The sequence below is a fragment of the Rissa tridactyla genome, chromosome 2, assembly GCF_028500815.1.
Source record: "Rissa tridactyla isolate bRisTri1 chromosome 2, bRisTri1.patW.cur.20221130, whole genome shotgun sequence".
Classification (NCBI taxonomy): domain Eukaryota; kingdom Metazoa; phylum Chordata; class Aves; order Charadriiformes; family Laridae; genus Rissa; species Rissa tridactyla.
The window spans coordinates 145165883-145183304 of record NC_071467.1 but is presented as its reverse complement, the minus strand read 5'-3'; the positions used below and the strand labels follow the sequence as shown (position 1 = coordinate 145183304).

The window sequence follows — 17422 nt, the reverse complement described above, 5'->3', positions numbered from 1 at the left end:
AGCACCACTTGCATTGTTGTGTTTGGTTATTTTATAAAGAACCAAACAAATGGGCGTGAGTTTGTTTTCTCAGCCTCACTTCTGACACCGTGATAAATGTCATCTTCCATCTGTCCCCCCTCCTTGAATCAAAGGTCTACGCAAATCTAACATAATATAATTTGTAAAAAAATCCTTATCTATCTTATTAGACTTACTATCTAAGAATTAAATAATCACATCCATCTTTTGTTCGTAAGCGTTACTCAGATGAACATCCTGCAAACATACCTCTAGGAGAGCTATGGTAGTGTATTATTAAATGGCTGTAATACTCTTCGAGTATAACATGCAATGAAGTCTGAGTTTGAAATCATGAAAAATTAGAGGAAATGGATATGGGCCTCCTGCAATATCTGCTTTAAAATTGTGTAGTATTTATACTCTGTCCATACAAAACAACTGAATTGTGTTGATACCACATCGTCCTGAAAAGTGTTTTAATAACTGGTTTATTTCTCTTTTTTTTTTTTCAAACATGCAACTGTAATTTTGCAATCCGGGACAAGGTCACAGCTTCGTTTTGGAGTCTTCTCTATCTGCTTTCTCTGTTGTTACTAGGCAATTCAGAAAATAGACAAGTTTTGCAATAGATTATTTTGAAAGAGGATATATATATGAAAAAGACTTGTAATTTCTTGCTTTCAAAATGGTGTCTTGTGCTATGCAGCTGGTTAATATATTGGACAGGAGTATGTATCTGTGTAATACTTCTCCTACATTAGTAATTACTAATTGTATTAACATTTATACCAGAAACTACAGTTGTGAACCAAAACCTCATTTCTTTAAGTTTTACAAACTTTAAACAAAAAGACAGGTTCTTCCTCAATACAAAATGAAACAGAATCTATGGCTATAGACCGAGAGATGGAAAGAGGCCATTGTTGTAATCAGATAGTTAGGGGGCCAAAGAGGTCATTGTAGTCATCAGATAGCTAGGGACCAAAATTTAGTCAAGGTTTTTGTGCAGGCACCATATCAAATAAATGACTTTATGGAGAATAATGAGAGTGGGCAGAAATTTCTGCTAAGTGGAAAGGAGACAACACAAAGGCATATTTCAAAACGTAATGTAAGGACAACTGAAGCTCTTATCATGTGAACTTTGAAGGCAGGAGCCAATGTTGAGCAGTACCAAGAGATGATAAATAGAGTACAGACAGATAACAAAAGGCCTTGAAAGCAAATATTCGTAATGTCAGGCCAAATAATTGAATTCTCCAGCAGTATTTGGAAGAAATATTGTCAAGGCTAGAGGAACAAATGGTACAGTCTCCATCTTTGAAAAATTACTATTTCTCTGGTGAGAGTCATAGCCATGTGGCAGGTTATGAAGAGTTTATCTTAAAGATAATAACTGGAAACACTTGACAATATTTACATCTAGCCTGGATGTGAAGACCTAGAGAGATCCACATCATAGACATGGACCTAGTGAGGGCAGACAAAATGATGAGCCTGTAAAGAAAGAAGATACAAGGGAAGACTTGAGGTGGGGGAAAAAGCTCTCTTATTGAATGGTTTTGTTGAGAGATGGAATAAGATTTTAGTCTGAACAGAAAGAGGCCTGGAGGAGGGAAGGAGAGTTATGGGGTCATCAGTGTAGAGATAGTAGTTGCATCTGTCCTTGCAAATGAGATTATACAGAGCTAATGTGGAGATAAAAAGACAGGAGAGGAGATGTCTCGTTGAATCCTCATGGATGAATTGGAAGACAGTATACAGTAATACCAGAAGGATGAGCAAATGCTCTTAGTAGACAAGGTTTTATGAAGAAAAACAGTGCAAGCTATGTGGAAAGTGCCTGTCAGCTCAAAGAGGATGTGGGTCTGACATCTGGCTAGGAAAAGATCTCTGGAGACTCATGAAAGCTGTTCCATTGTAGTGCAAAGGACAGAAATTGGTCTGGAAAAGATCTAAGTTGTTAGAATTATAAACCACAGAGAAGAATTGCTGATGATGTGCTGAGTATGTGTAGAGGCTGGAAGTATCACATGAAAAGATAGAAGAAAGGAAGCTGAAGATGCAGATTATTTACAGAATAATGCATTTTAGTAAGGTGAGAAATTAAGGAAAAGTGTAAACAAGAGAATGAGTTACAGGATAGAGATCAAACAATCACCAGTCTTGCCAGAATTCGTGGGTCATAAATGATATTGTCCCAAACAATGAGGATTCAAAGCTAGAAATTAAGCCTTTTGCTCACAATCCTACGTCAACCATCTTATTCTTTCCAGTGCAGCAGTTTGAAACAATTTGCGATGGGTATTTTGGACCTTTGCTTTGCCGAGAAATCCATTTCACTTTGTGCCTTTCTACAAAGTCTTTTCAGAAAAGGACCCAAGTTGCTTTCTCAAATCTTTTCCATTCTGAAATTGCACTTGTCTCCATTTCATTGTTTTTCTTTTCTTTGGATTTTAAAATTGATTATGTTTTTTTAATGGTATCACATTGTCAAGTATTCTCATAATAGGGTAGGACATGAAGAATATTTTTAATTAACTATTTAATTAACAGTGTAATCAGCTATCTGATGTGGCTGATTGTTTTAAGCTTAGTTACTCTAATAAGAGTTAGACAAACACCATATTTCCCTATTGGCATACTTATAAAGCATATTAGAATACATTGTCTTCATTGAGAGAGAAGGAATTTTTAAACTAAAACTCTGGAGAGGATCTAAAATATAACTGACTGCTGGGATCACTCTGTTGTTCCTTGTGAAACAGAATTATCACACCATTACTATGTGTCATCCTGTTCACTACGAGCCATCCTGTTTCCTACAACACTAGGAAGCAGCTTGTTTTGACTGGACAATCTGCAGGAATCACTCAGCTGCAACAGTAGGCTCAGCGTTTCTCCTGTTAAATTTAGATAATTCCCTATTAATCCTTTGTAGTTTAAGTAACTTCCCATTGTTGATAACAGATCGCTAAACATGATAAGTTAACATCAATAAACATGTGACACCCCGGCTTCCATTATGCTTGTAAATGATGAAGAAAAAGACAAAGAGAACATCAAGTTGTTCTATAAGCATAACAACTAATGAAGCTCATTGTTCAGTAGATGTGTGCTGTGTTTTTCACTGACAGCATTAATCCAGCTTTCTTGCATAACCCATGTTGCTCCCTTCTTGCTCCCACATGATACCAAACCTCTCTAGCTCCCACCATATATCCCTTGGTGGTACCACCAACTTCTCCCCATGCTTATGGCTCCCAGCTGGGCAGGGAGGTGGTGACGTGTCTCCAAGCTCCCAGGGTGCTGGTGGCTCGTGCTCGGCAGGTTTCTGCCCGAACTCACAGCCTTTACACTGAAAGCACAGCTTGTCCTTTGGGGACATGCCCCTGGCACTTTAACTCAGCTACTGACCTTCATGAAACTTATATGAACTTAATACATTTGAGACCTCTCGTCTCAGTCAAATCTGGTTGCAAATGGTGAGGTGGCTGGAAAGTCAGGAAGGTAGGGCAGGGAGTCGGAGAGGGCGGCTTGTTCCTCCAGAAACCTAACTGCAAATGAGAAACTAAAAACCAATGGGAAAAAAATAGTAGAATGCTACATTCCCCATTTCTGTGTTTCTTAGAGCTTCTGAATGGGCAGTTTTTCACTTACCCTAATATCTGCACTGATTTACCCTCTAAAGCAGATTGCTCTTGAAAATCATTGGGTTTTTTACTTTTGCTCAGTCATCTCCAAATCTCCACTGGCTGACACAGTTTCAGCATTTCAGTGGCAAACTGCAAGATTAAATTTACCTTTTTCTGTCTTCTGAGTCAAGCTGAAGAATCTGGGTTTAGGTAATCTGAAGTTTGAGGGAATTCAGAGAGAAAGAAGTCAGCTCTGAAACAAGTGTATGGGCTATTTTTTCATTTTCCCAAATTCTTACTCTTAATGATTTAAAATTTCCTGCGCTGAGTGCTGACTTCCACATTAGGGGAAAGGTAGTTGGTTGCCTGTAACAAAAGGTGCATTGCTTTGGTCTGCAGAGGAGATCCATGCTTTTGTTAGGTTCTCTCATCTCCTCATAGAGGGTGTTCACTCAACTGTGAACTCCCACGAACTCAAGGGGCCTGGAGCCTGTTCAAGATGATAGGATGTGTTGAATGAGACCGGTCTGATGTCTTATATACAAGGTATATATGTCTCATGTACTTTTTCTGCCTTGGTTTTTCTGCATGTTAAAAATTGACATTTGCTTCCTCAGCAAGCGAATAACATCCCAAGATCCTGGAATGGAAAGTAATATAAAAATTAATTCTTATCCTATGTGAGGTCTATATATTTGCAGCTCAGCAAATCACATCATAGAAAATACGCTGCTAACATTTCTGCATTATATGCCCATGCAGCCCCAGCACTCTTGAGCAGAATTTGTCTTTATGATGGAGTAAGCATCTTCAGTGGGACGAGGATTACCCCACATCCTCTCATCACGCTCTGTGGTAATGAGCTCCCTGCCCCAGTCAGTGTCTTTGGACCTATGCTGCTCAACTTCTACACCGACTCCCACATTACAGGCTTTGGATTCAAGGCAAGATACAGAACAATTGGTGAGTAGTCACTGTCCTATGCTTTAGTTGGTGGAAATATTCTGGATAGATAATGGTTCAGTGCAGGAAATGTTGTACCTCATTTTGGGAATAACTTAGATGGATGTAGATGGTTCATATTCCCTCTGCACTTGCCCAAAAGAGCTCTCAGGTCCAGGACATGGGACTCTTTGGTGCGTGTTGTCACTGACTGATGTGGTATCTCACAATTCTCATTTCAAGACACTACCTGGGACCAAGTCAGGAACTGAAACACTTCTCCTTTGATGTAGAAAAGAAATGCAACCAATTTTGGCAGGGGGTTTTTGTTTTGTTTTGTGTTTTTCTACAATGTTTAAGGAGAAACATCACCAGTTTGTTTAACTGAGTTAATTTAAAAGTTTTTATCACATACAGCAGAATGGTCTGATTCTCAGTTACACTAAAACTACATTATACAACATGGGAACCAGAACAATATCTTAAATGAACACAGCTATATGCCTCCATTTGATGACTCTCTTACAGTGCCAGGTACTAATGTAAATAAAAATTGGGATGTAGGTATATATTTATTTTTTAATAAATATTTTCACCAAAACTTTCTGTCATTCACATGAGATCTCTTTTGGAGAGAAACTATGTATTAGAAAAAGAAGTTCCCAACTGAGTTTAGAATTTACATCTGCACAAACATAAATATTCCAAAAGATTAATTTTATTTTCAAAACCAATTTTAATATTTTCTAAGTTTTAACTTGTAGAGACAGTACTTTGATTTTTGAAAGCATCATTTTCTAACTGCAGAGAAAAGTGTGAGTTCTTAACTTTGGTATTTGCCACAGGAAAAAGCATAAGGCTAAATTCTTTCTATAAAATGAATGGCCTGATACAGATAAGACAGAGGGAATGGCACTGAGAAATGACAATGTGCAGTTACTCATGGAAAAGACCTTCATAACTCACTCAAGTCAGTTGCTGCTATCTGACTTGTGACTTCTGACATTTGAGAAAGATGACTGCAGCCTTATTGGCTTGTTGTTGTATACAAAGCAGATTCTAGCAATTAACATTCCTCTTCCCTCTAGTTGTATTGTTTGCTGAAAAAAAATGAAAAAGGCTTCCCCCTCCTAGCGCAGAATAATGCTGATCCTTTATCCTCCCAGCTCCTGTCCTTTATCTGCCAGTGCTCCAGGCCGCCAGCCTGAGCGGGGCTGAGGAGCCAGGGGCTCTGTATCCAGCAGCACCCTGTATGGGACTGCCTTTGTTAAGGTGGTGGCCTGGGCAATGGCGTGTGCTTTAAAACATGAAAAGCTGTGTGTGGCTTTGAGCTATTTATCAACAGGACGCAGGGAAACAGTTTTTTGCTAAGTTAAGATTATAAAATAAAGGCTGAAGCTAACAATGGAGATTAGCGTTAGTTTTATAATAGTTTTTGTTCCCTGGAGCACTGAAGCTGGGAAAAAACATTAGCCACATCCTGGCTTCATCAGCATCCATGGTACGAAACCCTGAGAAGCCAAGCAGTGCCTTTAGTTCAGATCTGCAGAGTTTAACTTGCTCCTCAGCCAGAGAGCAAGTATGCCCGCCTCCAACTCAGCCACCCCCCACTGCTGGTGAGTGCCAGCACGAGGTGAGGTAAGGAACAGTCCCCAGGGTTGGTCACACCTGGGGACTTCTCCCTGCCTTTCTGCGCAGAACAAATGCTACAGCAATGCCCCAGCCCTGCCGGGAGGTGGAGAGATGATGAGGCGCTGTGTACAGTTGTTCCAGAAAAGTCAGGAGCAGGGCTATGAGTACAATTGTGGCTGCTTTTGTGTCAGTGCCAAACTTTCAGACGCTTCCATGGGGCCAGGGTTTGGCTGAGGGAACGTCTTTGCCCACGTATCAGCCAGGTTTCTCCTGGCAAGCTAGAATGGGTGCAGAGCTACTCCAGACACACCTCACCCCAGCTCCTGCATGGGGCACCCGCCCCATCCTGCTGCTCCCTGGTCCTAATGCAGCACGTTTGAAATCAGGCTCTATCTTTTACTGCACAAACATGAGCCATTGCCATTTGGTATGGACTAGTAACCACCTGTTACTTCGATACTGACTAGTCTTGCACTGCAGAGCTCAACCTGACAGGCATCTCCACATTTAACAGTTCTAGGCATGATGGCAAAGATTGCTCCTAATTTATCAAGGGCTTTTCTTTCCTTATGGCTAAACTCCTGTAAGAAATGAGAATTCGGACCAAGCTAGTATTCAGACACTAATCACCCTTTTTTCTGTTTCCCCTGCAGCTTGTGGTGGCATTTTCAATGGCTCTGTTGGTGTTATCAGCAGTCCGGCCCATTCGGTTCTTGATTATCACAACAACATGAACTGCTCATACTACATCACAGTTGGAAACGGCAAAATAGTTGCCCTCAAGTATGTAATCCAAGCTCAGCTTGTCAAGGGGACAGGGAGGTCTCTGATTCCATGTAAAGACATAAATTAGTGACAATTTTCTCTGTCTTTCTTTTTACAAGGGGAAAGCTGAACTAAAATGTGAAATGGCTACTGAAGCCACCTTTATCAATCTCAGCTTCCCTTTCATCTTTCTCTATAACTTGTTATGTGCAAAACATCACCACAATTTTAACTTCCCACTTTGGTTACCAAGAGGACTAAGAAATTGTAAAAATGCAGCTTATGCTTTTAGTTAAATTCTGTCAGGCTTTGAGGAGTTATGAGACTCCTGTGAGTTTATATAAATAAAAAAAAAATTATTTTTGAAAACCGGTACTCACTTTACAGCCCAAGTAATAATACTCACCCAGAAAGAATATACTTCTGAGCGTGTGCTGTCTTGCCTAAAAGGAAGGGTATGGCTGCCACAAAATCTTGCCACTGAGAAATTAAAAAATGCATACATTCTTCTGTCGTATATACGCTGATTGTGAATTAAGAGAACATTTCCCAGCTAAGTGGAAGACCCAGCTGGTCTGCACTCTGAGCATGCATTTCATATGTCCCTCACGTACCTAAGGAAACTGCAGCCTGAGCAATTTGCAGAAGTGAGAGAGGGTATGTTTGCACGGGGGAGATCTGCTGCTTCACACAAAGCCGAGGCTGCTGACAGTTTGCCTTGCAAGAGGCCTAGTGGGTGAAGGTCACTGTTTCTTTGAGGCTGGTTGCCTGCAGTGGTTTGCCATGCAGTTAATAGTTCTGCTTGCTTATTCCTGAAGAGAAATGTTTTGTCTGTGTATGGCTTTGGCTATTGCTATTAGTTGGACCTTTCCTCGAGCACTAAAAACACACATAACACAGGAATAGAAATGAAAACGTGATACCTAAAGCTCCAAGTATATTTTACAGATTCAACAGCTTCCAGCTTGAAATATCTCCCTCCTGCTACAAAGATTACGTGGCTGTATATGATGGCTCAGACACCCGTGCTCCTCTCCTCGGGAAATTCTGTGGCTCAGAACTGCCTCCAAATATTAAGAGCTCCAGTAATAACTTGTTCCTGGTGTTTAACACTGACTTCTTTGGAGCAGACAGAGGATGGAAAGCATCTTTCAGGGAGACCTTAGGTAAGAGTATTATCAGCCTGATAACCCCAAGAACCTGCAGGTAAGTGATTTCCTTTGGTGAGGAGCAGTTATGGTCTCCCTCACTAGGGGTGCTAAAAGCAGAAGGTTTCTGATTTTGTAAAACTTGAATGAAATACACTAAATACTAGCCTTATTGGATCCCTGCATTCCAGCCCTGGTTCTGAACTGATTCCTTTTGTTCTTTGCTAACCTTTCCTGCCCCTCTGAAGGCACAGGCATTTCTTGGGTGACTGAAAGCTTAGCAGCACCCAGAGGCCTCTCTTTTGGGGGAAATCTGTCAATACCTGAGAACTCTCATTCTTCTGTAGTCAAAGGGTGGTGGTCCACTAAAGATGCTTCCTTTCCATCTACCCTCAATTTCCATTTCCTTGCAGTTCACCTCACATGATTTTAAATACTAAAGTGTTAAGTTCAGTTAAGGCTGGGGTTCCTCCTCAGGCACCACTGTGCTGATCTCTACTGATTTTGGAGATCAATCTGGTTAGCTGGCCAAAACATAAATGGGATCATAGTAAGAAGGCACTGGATGTTAAATGTTTTGATGGACACAAAAGTCAGAGGCAAAGCTTGATTATTGCCTTAAAAAAAAAGGCTTAAACCCAGTAGTCTATTTTTAAGATCAAGGTGTAAAAGGAGTTTTTTACCTTCTTATAACATCTGAATTTTTTAGGGAATGATTATTACATGTAAATTGATTTCATGTCATCGCTACTAGTTTCCTGTGTAATTAACTCCATGTTTTTGTGATCTAGAAAGAAGTAATTGTCTGGTTTACAAAGCTGGCACTCAGAGAGTTCAGAATGAAAGGCCTTTGTGGCAGAACAAACATAGTCTTCTGCTGAGTCATTGAATCCCCTCCCAAAACCCCAGCCAGTGACTTTCTCATTTGATACAGTCTGAGAAAGTATTTACAGATAAGGAAAATAACTGGTTCTACAGGCTTTGCCAAGAAAAATATTCCCACAGATCCTCATGGTCATTACTATTATTAACTCTTCCTTTGCTTCACTCTAAGTAATTGCTACAAGAATCTTTAAGACCACTCTTGTGGACTATAATTTCAAGTAACACAATGTTGCTTAACATGTGTCTGTCTTTAAACTGTTGGGTATCAATTGTCAGAGATCCCTCACAGCCTGTGTTCCTGTTTCCAGGGTGAGATCATCAGGAACTCTCCAAGCTCTTGCTCTTCCTGTTGGCATATAGTCAATTTTTTTAGCTACTGACTTTAGATTTATTTGTGCAACTTGCCAGAGATTCTGCTTAAGCACACAACAGCACACAAGCCAAGCTCTTCAAGTCAGTACCGTGCTTGATAATTTCCTAGAGTGAGGAGAAGCCTTTTATGAATAAGCTTTGACATCAATTAGCCTGAGTTTTGGAGGGACATTTCTGCAGGCTCACAAGGAAAGGGAGGTCGTGATGCTGCAGGAGTCACTCAGGAGCAGTGGAGTTGCAAGTTGGAAAAGATGCCTATGCAGAGATGTGGCCTGTGTGACGAAGAGCCCATGGTGGTGAGATGCTTAATGGTAGGTCTTCTTTCTCCGCTGCGGGAAGCAAGCCACAGCGACTAAACCACACAGCCATTAGGAAGGATTCTGACAGTCCCATGCTAGTACAGAATGGCTAAAAAGTAGAAAAGTATATTATAAAAGGAAAACATGAGTCACAGTCCTATAAAAGTTTCCAGTTTGACTTGTCTAAAAAATAGAGCCAGGAAAATCTGTGACACATCTTTGTACTATGAGGTCTGAGATTCTGCTTCAAATGGAAGAGAATAAAACCATGAAGATCTAAAAGCCTGTTATTCTAAATGCTGCTTTAGAGAAGCTCCCTTATGTCTGTCAAAAGATAAAACCCATGTGGTTTTTTAAGAGTACAAATGCAATCAGATGACGATTAATAATGATAAAACTCTTGGATAAGGAAGATGGTATCTGTAGAGAAACAAGAAGCCTCATTCTCTCTTGTATGACAAGCAGCACATTATTCTGCGGTTACCCTAGGGAAGCACAACTGGATAACGTAATTATTGCTCTCTCTTTAATGTGAGTGACCCTTATTATGTATTGGAAAGAAGCGAGCAGAAACAGTACACTCATTTGTAGCAAACTAAACTATTTCCTTTCCTCACAAGCTCTTCCAATTTCTTTCCTGATCAGGCTTCTCTCAGGGCTCCTGCCAAAATCCGGGGTTATCCATTCTTTCTCTCTTGTGAATTTTATTAATAGGGAGTCCATCTGATAACCACTGTGGTGGTAGGGAAGAGAGAGGATGTGAAGTAGGAGACTTACAGAAGCCTTGCAAGACTGACAGAAACCAGTCATTCTAAGAGTTAAACCCTGACATTTCTGAAGAAAAACATGCTCTGTTTTAATTAAAACAATTTGTTTGCATCACTGATCCAGCACCCACTAGAATATTCAAGGTCCCCCCACTAGTCAGAAAAGGGAGACTAACAGAAAGTATGAAATAGTATTACTTTGACAGTACAGCAACATCTCCCCTTTTTTGTCAAATGTCTTTCCTTTCACCATGCTACTCCGTACGCTGTGCAATATAATCTCAAGTGCACGTTTCAGAAGTAGCATTTTTTGTCATAACCAACTCTGTGATATGGTGCATTTGAGGTAGGGGAATATATATATGGCCCTTGTTGGTGCAGTTCAGAGGGTTTGTAATTTCACTATCTCTGCTGCTAAGTTCGGACACTTTCCGGCCTCATTTTTGGAATCACTTGAACATGCTCTCAGGCTGAGCTGGTGAACTGGGCTGACTGGAAGATCCCAGCCTGCCCCAAGCGTCACATTTGTGAAAAGACAGATTCCTCTTGCCTTAGTCACCACTGACCTTTTTTCTGCCTTTGTTTTCAGTCTGTAAAATGAGAATTATATCTCCTTTCCACAGCGAGCGTGCGCTCCTCTAGACAATCAATAAAAGGATGAGAAGACATAAATCAATACCAGCTTAAGGCATTTAGTTACATGAGATGTCTCTGTGAAGGAAGGAAAGCTAAGATCTCTCCCCAAAGAATGAGGTCTGCGTGTACTGAGCCTGTGACTCTGCCAAAGACCTCCTGATTATCTCTCCAGCTCTAAGGGGAGACCTGAGCTTTTCGGCTGACCCTGGCTGGCAGGGACAGAGCCTGCACATACCTCTGCCATCCCTGCTGTGACAGGCAGTACTTTGTACTTCGGTGATAAATGGAACTTCTGCCTATTTCCATTTGGCAGTGGGGTGACCCTCTCACCCCAATTTGCGATCCCTCGGAGGCTTATGATACAAAGGCTGAGAAGACATATATGGGTTTGGGTTTTTTTCTTGTTTTTGAAGCATCACCAACGCCTGTCGGGAGACGTAGCTGTGACCTTATTAACAGCACATCATTTCTCCTTGGGAGCTCTCTGTGCTTGCGTGCATAGCTCCATTGTCTCAGTAATGAAAAATATACCACATTCTAAACCATCGGAGAAGGACCTAGGGGTTTTCCGAAATGCAGATCTGCTCGTTGAGGCTGTCTAAGGAAGCCGCGTGAGTTTACAAGAAGCAGTTACACATGATTAGATTAGTGGGTTGAGTCAGAAAGCTCTTCCTGAGCTTTCTTCACACAATACAGGCAAAACTGAAACAGAGTTGGGACAGTGGGGAAGAGGGCAGGAAGAATGCCTGCTTTTTCTCTGCAGCCCGAAATCCTGCTTGACTTCAAGCTGTAGCCAGCTCTTTCCCCTCCCCTTTTTTATACTATCTCTTGTAAGCATGCAGGAGAAATGCACATTTACACTTCATGAAAGAGCAGTATAATGTACTGCATTAATACCAATGTTGTGCCTCATTTGCATTACCTTGGGGTTTATGAGCCTATGGGCTGTAATTCCACTGCGCTAGGCACTGCACAGCAACAATCTGCTGTCACAAAGAGATCATGATTTAAACACAAGATGAGGAAAACCAGATGGACGTGGACAGGCAAGAAGAATAGGGCGCAACAATGAGAAAACTAGTGTTGTAGGCTCTAAGGCAGAAGAAATGCCTCCAAAACCTTTGGCAACCATCAGGCTGTTGGAATGTGAAGTCCTTAAACACCCTGTCCTCTGCATTGTCCTCAGTTTGACCAGTTTTTCCCTCAAGGGTCCCTCCATCCTTTTTTTTCAAATGAGCATTTCTATTGAGTAAATATTGATCATTTTACCTAGGAAGAAAAATCACAAGTGAGTAGAGTTTAGAAGAAAAATAGTTGGAAAAAGGAATCTTCTCTGATATACCAGAAAAATGCATTAATAGGTAATTTACTTAAATAGCCTCATATGCATATAATAGAAATAGATTATAATCTTTATACTTTTCTTCCTGACAAAATCATCTGTAACTTACCTGATAAACCACCCGGAGGTATCTGTCTTCCCTTATTCTGTTAGCTGGGTATTGAATTACTTGTTTCCTGTTTGCAATACAATACACTCAGTGTCTATCGCTAATGGGTTTACTGTTATGCTCTCTCCTAATGAAATTAAAGTGCACTTTTGAAAAATGGATTCTGTAGAATTTTCACTGCATTTTTATGCTATTTTATCAACAACAAAAAAAATTGCTTAATATAGTTCTAAGTCCAGTTCTGCCCTGCAAACTGAAAGCACTCACTCTATATTCGGTTTCTAAGCGCGGATTTTCAGCAGTGCTCAGCATGCACAGTTGCTGCAGAGTTTTTTTGGATTGTTCAGAATTGCTGAAAAAAATATTTCTGAATGGGCAATATAAGGTGTAAAATATTGGTTTGGCTATTCTATTGCATAGGTCAGGAGTAGGTGTTCCTGTGAGTAATATCTAAATTCTTACATCGCCAGCAGTAATTCATGGCATTGATTTATGTAGATAATGTTAGCACTTGCTGTAGGTGGCACCAGGCACCTGTACTGACAACAGCAGTTATGGCCAGTTAGATGGGAAAGGACTCAGCACAGCTGAGCCTCATGTTTCCTGCAAATTTTTCTCCCTCCAACAAAAACATCTTAGAAGAACATGTCCTTGACTGTGGCACGTGAATGCTGTTGTGTTTTCCTATGCCTTTGGAAAAGCAGCAGTGGCTGGCAGAGATTTCACAGCCCATTAGGACCAGTTTCCAGGGGAGTATCTCAAGGCATACAACCTGGACTTAGAGCCTTGTGCTGCAGAGGGTCTAGCTGAGAAGCAAATTGCTTGAGACCCTCAAGTCCTCTTGCAAAAACTTCTTTGGGCTTTTGGTTCACACAACTTTTTACCAAATATATTACACATTAATATTACACATTTCATATTCATTACATTGTCATGGCTTAACTATAAATAGCTTAATCTATTAAAATAATGAATAAATTGTGGCTAATAATATCTTTTCTTGATCTTATTATAGTCTATGAAAATAAGAACATCCATAACAAGCTCAGAACATATGTTCATAAGTCACAATTCCTGGACTGTTTCTAAATGTATTTTGGGGCTCAAGTATAAAAAATATGCATTAGCTTGAAATGTGACTAAATTTAGAACGCACTTGCAGTGTTGAAATACGTCTCTTCGATATCTCTGAAAAGAATACAACTGTTGAGCTAAGGAATAGTCTACAAATGCCTCAGAAATGTCAGTTATTTAATGTCTGTACATTTCTTCCCCTAAAGCAAAATAAACAGAAGTGGTTTATATCCTCAAACTGGATAGACAAGAAAAGAGGCAGGCTTTTAAATACGACATTTCTGACTGATCTGAAAAAAGGAGATGAAAAATAATTTTCAGACGGAGTGATTAAACATAACTTGGTAGGTGACTAAACAGTTAAAAGCCAATGGGATATTCAGATTAAAGGCACTTCGCACAACTGTGGGCAAACTGCTGGTATGACTGTCTTAGCTTCACTAACGTCAATGACTGCTTCAGCTGAAAATCTGTACGTCGGTGCATACAGAGGGTGAGGAAACATTTCTGATTCACACGGCAAGAGAGATCTGCAAAGGCCTGGGTGGCTGTGATGCCAACAAGTACACTAATGCAGTATCAGAAAGTATTAAAATGAGGTCAGGCTGCGTGTCTGCCTCTGGTCTCTCAGACAGCCATCAAGGAGATGGATAGTACGGTACATACATTGCAGTTTTGCAGAACTAGGGCAGGCTTGGCACAGAACATGTCTGGGCTGTTATATTTGGGATCAGCCAATAGTCTAAAAACTTGAGAACATGAACTTTGTCAGACTGCATTTGTGAAATCCTGCTAAAGCAGGAGACTGGGGCTTTACACTCTTAAATGTGGCTGCTGGAAGCATTGCCAGGCCATCAAACCAGCCAAACCCCCTTTCTGTGTAAAGGCTCGGCTAAGGACCAAAGAGAGTCCCGTGCTTTCAGCAGTCTTCTTGTGAAACATGTCAGGCCCAGTAGTTGGGGCGGGCACCGCTGCCAGGGTCCTGCTGCCACGCGAAGTCACGATGTCTGTATGGTGATTGCCAAACATGGGAACTGACCTCTACAGCTCAGCTTGGGAAGGTTTACCAGCCTTCAGTATCAGCCACGAGGCAAAGTACGATTCCTCTCTCCAGCCCTGTGTCCTTCTGAGCCTTACTATTTGAAGCCATGATCCAAACAAGCTATGAGCTAATTATTACTGCCACAATTCGTCCAGCCACTCCCCTGCACTGGAACTAAGACCCATCAGAAAAGATGCATGAGTCTTGGCAGAGTTAATCTTTGCTTATTGTGATTTTTAGTTCAGATCAGAGAGAAGCCTAGAGTTCTCAGGGATGCTTCTAGGTGAGACCAAATGTGATTCAGAAACCCGGGAGAGGATTTTCATTACTGTTCAAGCAGAATTAGAACAGTTCTTTGAACTTTGCTGCTGTCTAGTTTGCGGTCCTCATTTAGTGAGAAGGGAAAGGTGGCAAAATTAGTTTGTTGTGTCTTGAAATGTCATTGGTTTAGCGGTTTCTGATAGATTTAAAACTATTCAGTAGGCTTCCTTTCATAGCATCCATACCTGTATAAATGAACATTGCCCCTGGCTGTGCTTCAAAGGCAGGCAGCTTTGAAAATTCATCTTCATCTTCGTTCCATATCTAGAGTTTGTAACTCTTAACAGAAAAACATGTACTTGCTCTCTGCTGTAATTATTTTTATTTGCCAAAGGGAGCCTTCAGTTCCTTCTTTCATGAATGGTTCCTCAGCCTTTTAGAATCATAGAATCATTTAGGTTGGAAAAGACCCTTGGGATCATCAAGTCCAACCATCAACTCCACTCTACAAAGTTCTCCCCTACACCATATCCCTTAACACCACATCTAAACAAGTCTTAAACACATCCAGGGATGGTGACTCCACCACCTCCCTGGGCAGCCTAATCCAGTGTCTGACCACTCTTTCTGTGAAGAATTTTTTCCTAATGTCCAGCCTAAACCTACCCTGCTGCAGCTTGAACCCATTCCCTCTTGTTCCATCACTAATTACCTGTGAGAAGAGACCAGCACCAACCTCTCTACAATGTCCTTTCAAGTAGTTGTAGAGAGTGATGAGGTCTCCCCTCAGCCTCCTCTTCCTCAAACTAAACAGTCCCAGCTCCTTCAATCTCTCCTCATAAGATTTATTCTGCAGGCCCTTCACCAGCTTCGTGGCCCTCCTCTGCACTCGCTCCAGCACCTCGATATCTCTCTCGTATTGAGGTGCCCAGAACTGGACACAATACTCCAGGTGTGGCCTCACCAGTGCTGAGTACAGGGGGACAATCACCTCCCTCCTTCTGCTGGTCGCACTATTTCTAACACAAGCCAGGATGCCATTGGCTTTCTTGGCCACCTGGGCACACTGCTGGCTCATGTTCAGCCGCTTGTCAATTAGAACCCCCAGGTCCTTTTCTGCCAGGCAGCTCTCCAGCCACACTTCCCCAAGCCTGTAGCGATGCATGGGGTTGTTGTGGCCCAAGTGCAGGACCTGGCACTTGGCCTTGTTGAAGCTCATTCCGTTAGCGTTGGCCCATCGGTCCAATCTATCCAAGTCTCTCTGTAGAGCGTCCCTATCCTCATGTAGATCAACACTCCCGCTTAGCTTCGTGTCATCTGCAAACTTGCTGATGATACACTCTATGTCCTTATCAAGGTCATCAATAAAGATGTTAAACAGAAATGGTCCCAACACTGAGCCCTGAGTTTCATTAATACTTCCCACCAAAAGCAATTAGTGATGACAGCGTGTGCCCTAGTTCTTCCGATAATTTGTGTTCTCTGGCAAGCTGTTTATGAGCAGGACAAGATTGCAATCTGATTTATGATGACCTTATGAATTTTATTTTAAATAAGAAACCAGAGACTGAAACAACACAGTAAGCCATGTAGTCAATCCATCTGCCTACACACAAATTGTTCTGTAAGGTACATTTCTCATTATTTTCATCAAGTTTAGCTTTTAGTATCTAAGAGGCTATTCTACAAATCAAAACAATTCTTGATCCCACATTTTGCCTAAATTTTAGCTGCAATTTTTTCTGACTATGTTAGCCAACAATAAATACCATTCCATCAATGATCACTAGCAGGTTGGATGGCTACTATTTGATTTGGCCTTCTATTCAGAAATGGTGCTGATTTTTGCGATGACGAGTTGTGTCTTGGCTAAAATGCAGTGCAATAGTGTTTCTCTTAGGGTGACTTCCCTCCTCTTAAGCAGTTGGTTCTTCATTTACTTGTGGGTGTTCCCTAGACCTACACAGCGTCACTATTCCGTAACGTTTAGTGGCTGAAACCAGATCTAATGTTGATTAGTACTGAAAATAACCAAGATACATAGATTTTTCAACAAGGGCTGCTCTTTATTTGGCTTGATGCAGGGCTACTTGATATCTGGTTGGCTTCCAGTCTAGCTGTTATTTATAGCGTACTGTCCTGTAAGCATTTGACTCACCCCCGGCTGAGCAGGCTAAGTATTGTGAAAGCTAATGATGAAACTTCATCTTTATTAACTGTAAATCATACTTTTAATTATTTGTCTCCCCTTAGATGCTATTACTGGCTATACTAGATCAAATTAATTTTCCGATCATGAGGATTTGGCCTGTTTCTCTCTGTCTAGTCCATTTTATTTGCTCTATACACAGAGGTTACCCATATCTGTATTTTTTTTGTCATCTGAGCTATCCTTATAGCTGCACAGCTAGCAGTGAAGTGCACCATTCCAAAGGTCCAGACATTTATCCAAAAAAAGGACAATCCAACAGCACTGAGGGCTTTTCTGTTGCGTGGCTCTGTGGCAATTC

General features: G+C 41.1%; 1 protein-coding gene across 3 annotated transcripts in view; it reads left to right on the top strand.

Annotated features, from left to right (window-relative positions):
• CUBN (cubilin) overlaps positions 1 to 17422 on the top strand; it is a 148473-nt gene that overhangs the window by 121582 nt on the left and 9469 nt on the right. For all 3 annotated transcript variants that reach the window (XM_054192490.1, XM_054192491.1, XM_054192489.1), the window contains 3 exons: positions 4401 to 4601; positions 6866 to 6995; positions 7926 to 8143. In XM_054192490.1, the coding sequence (XP_054048465.1) occupies positions 4401 to 4601; positions 6866 to 6995; positions 7926 to 8143 (549 nt within the window). The remainder of the gene's footprint in view (positions 1 to 4400; positions 4602 to 6865; positions 6996 to 7925; positions 8144 to 17422) is intronic.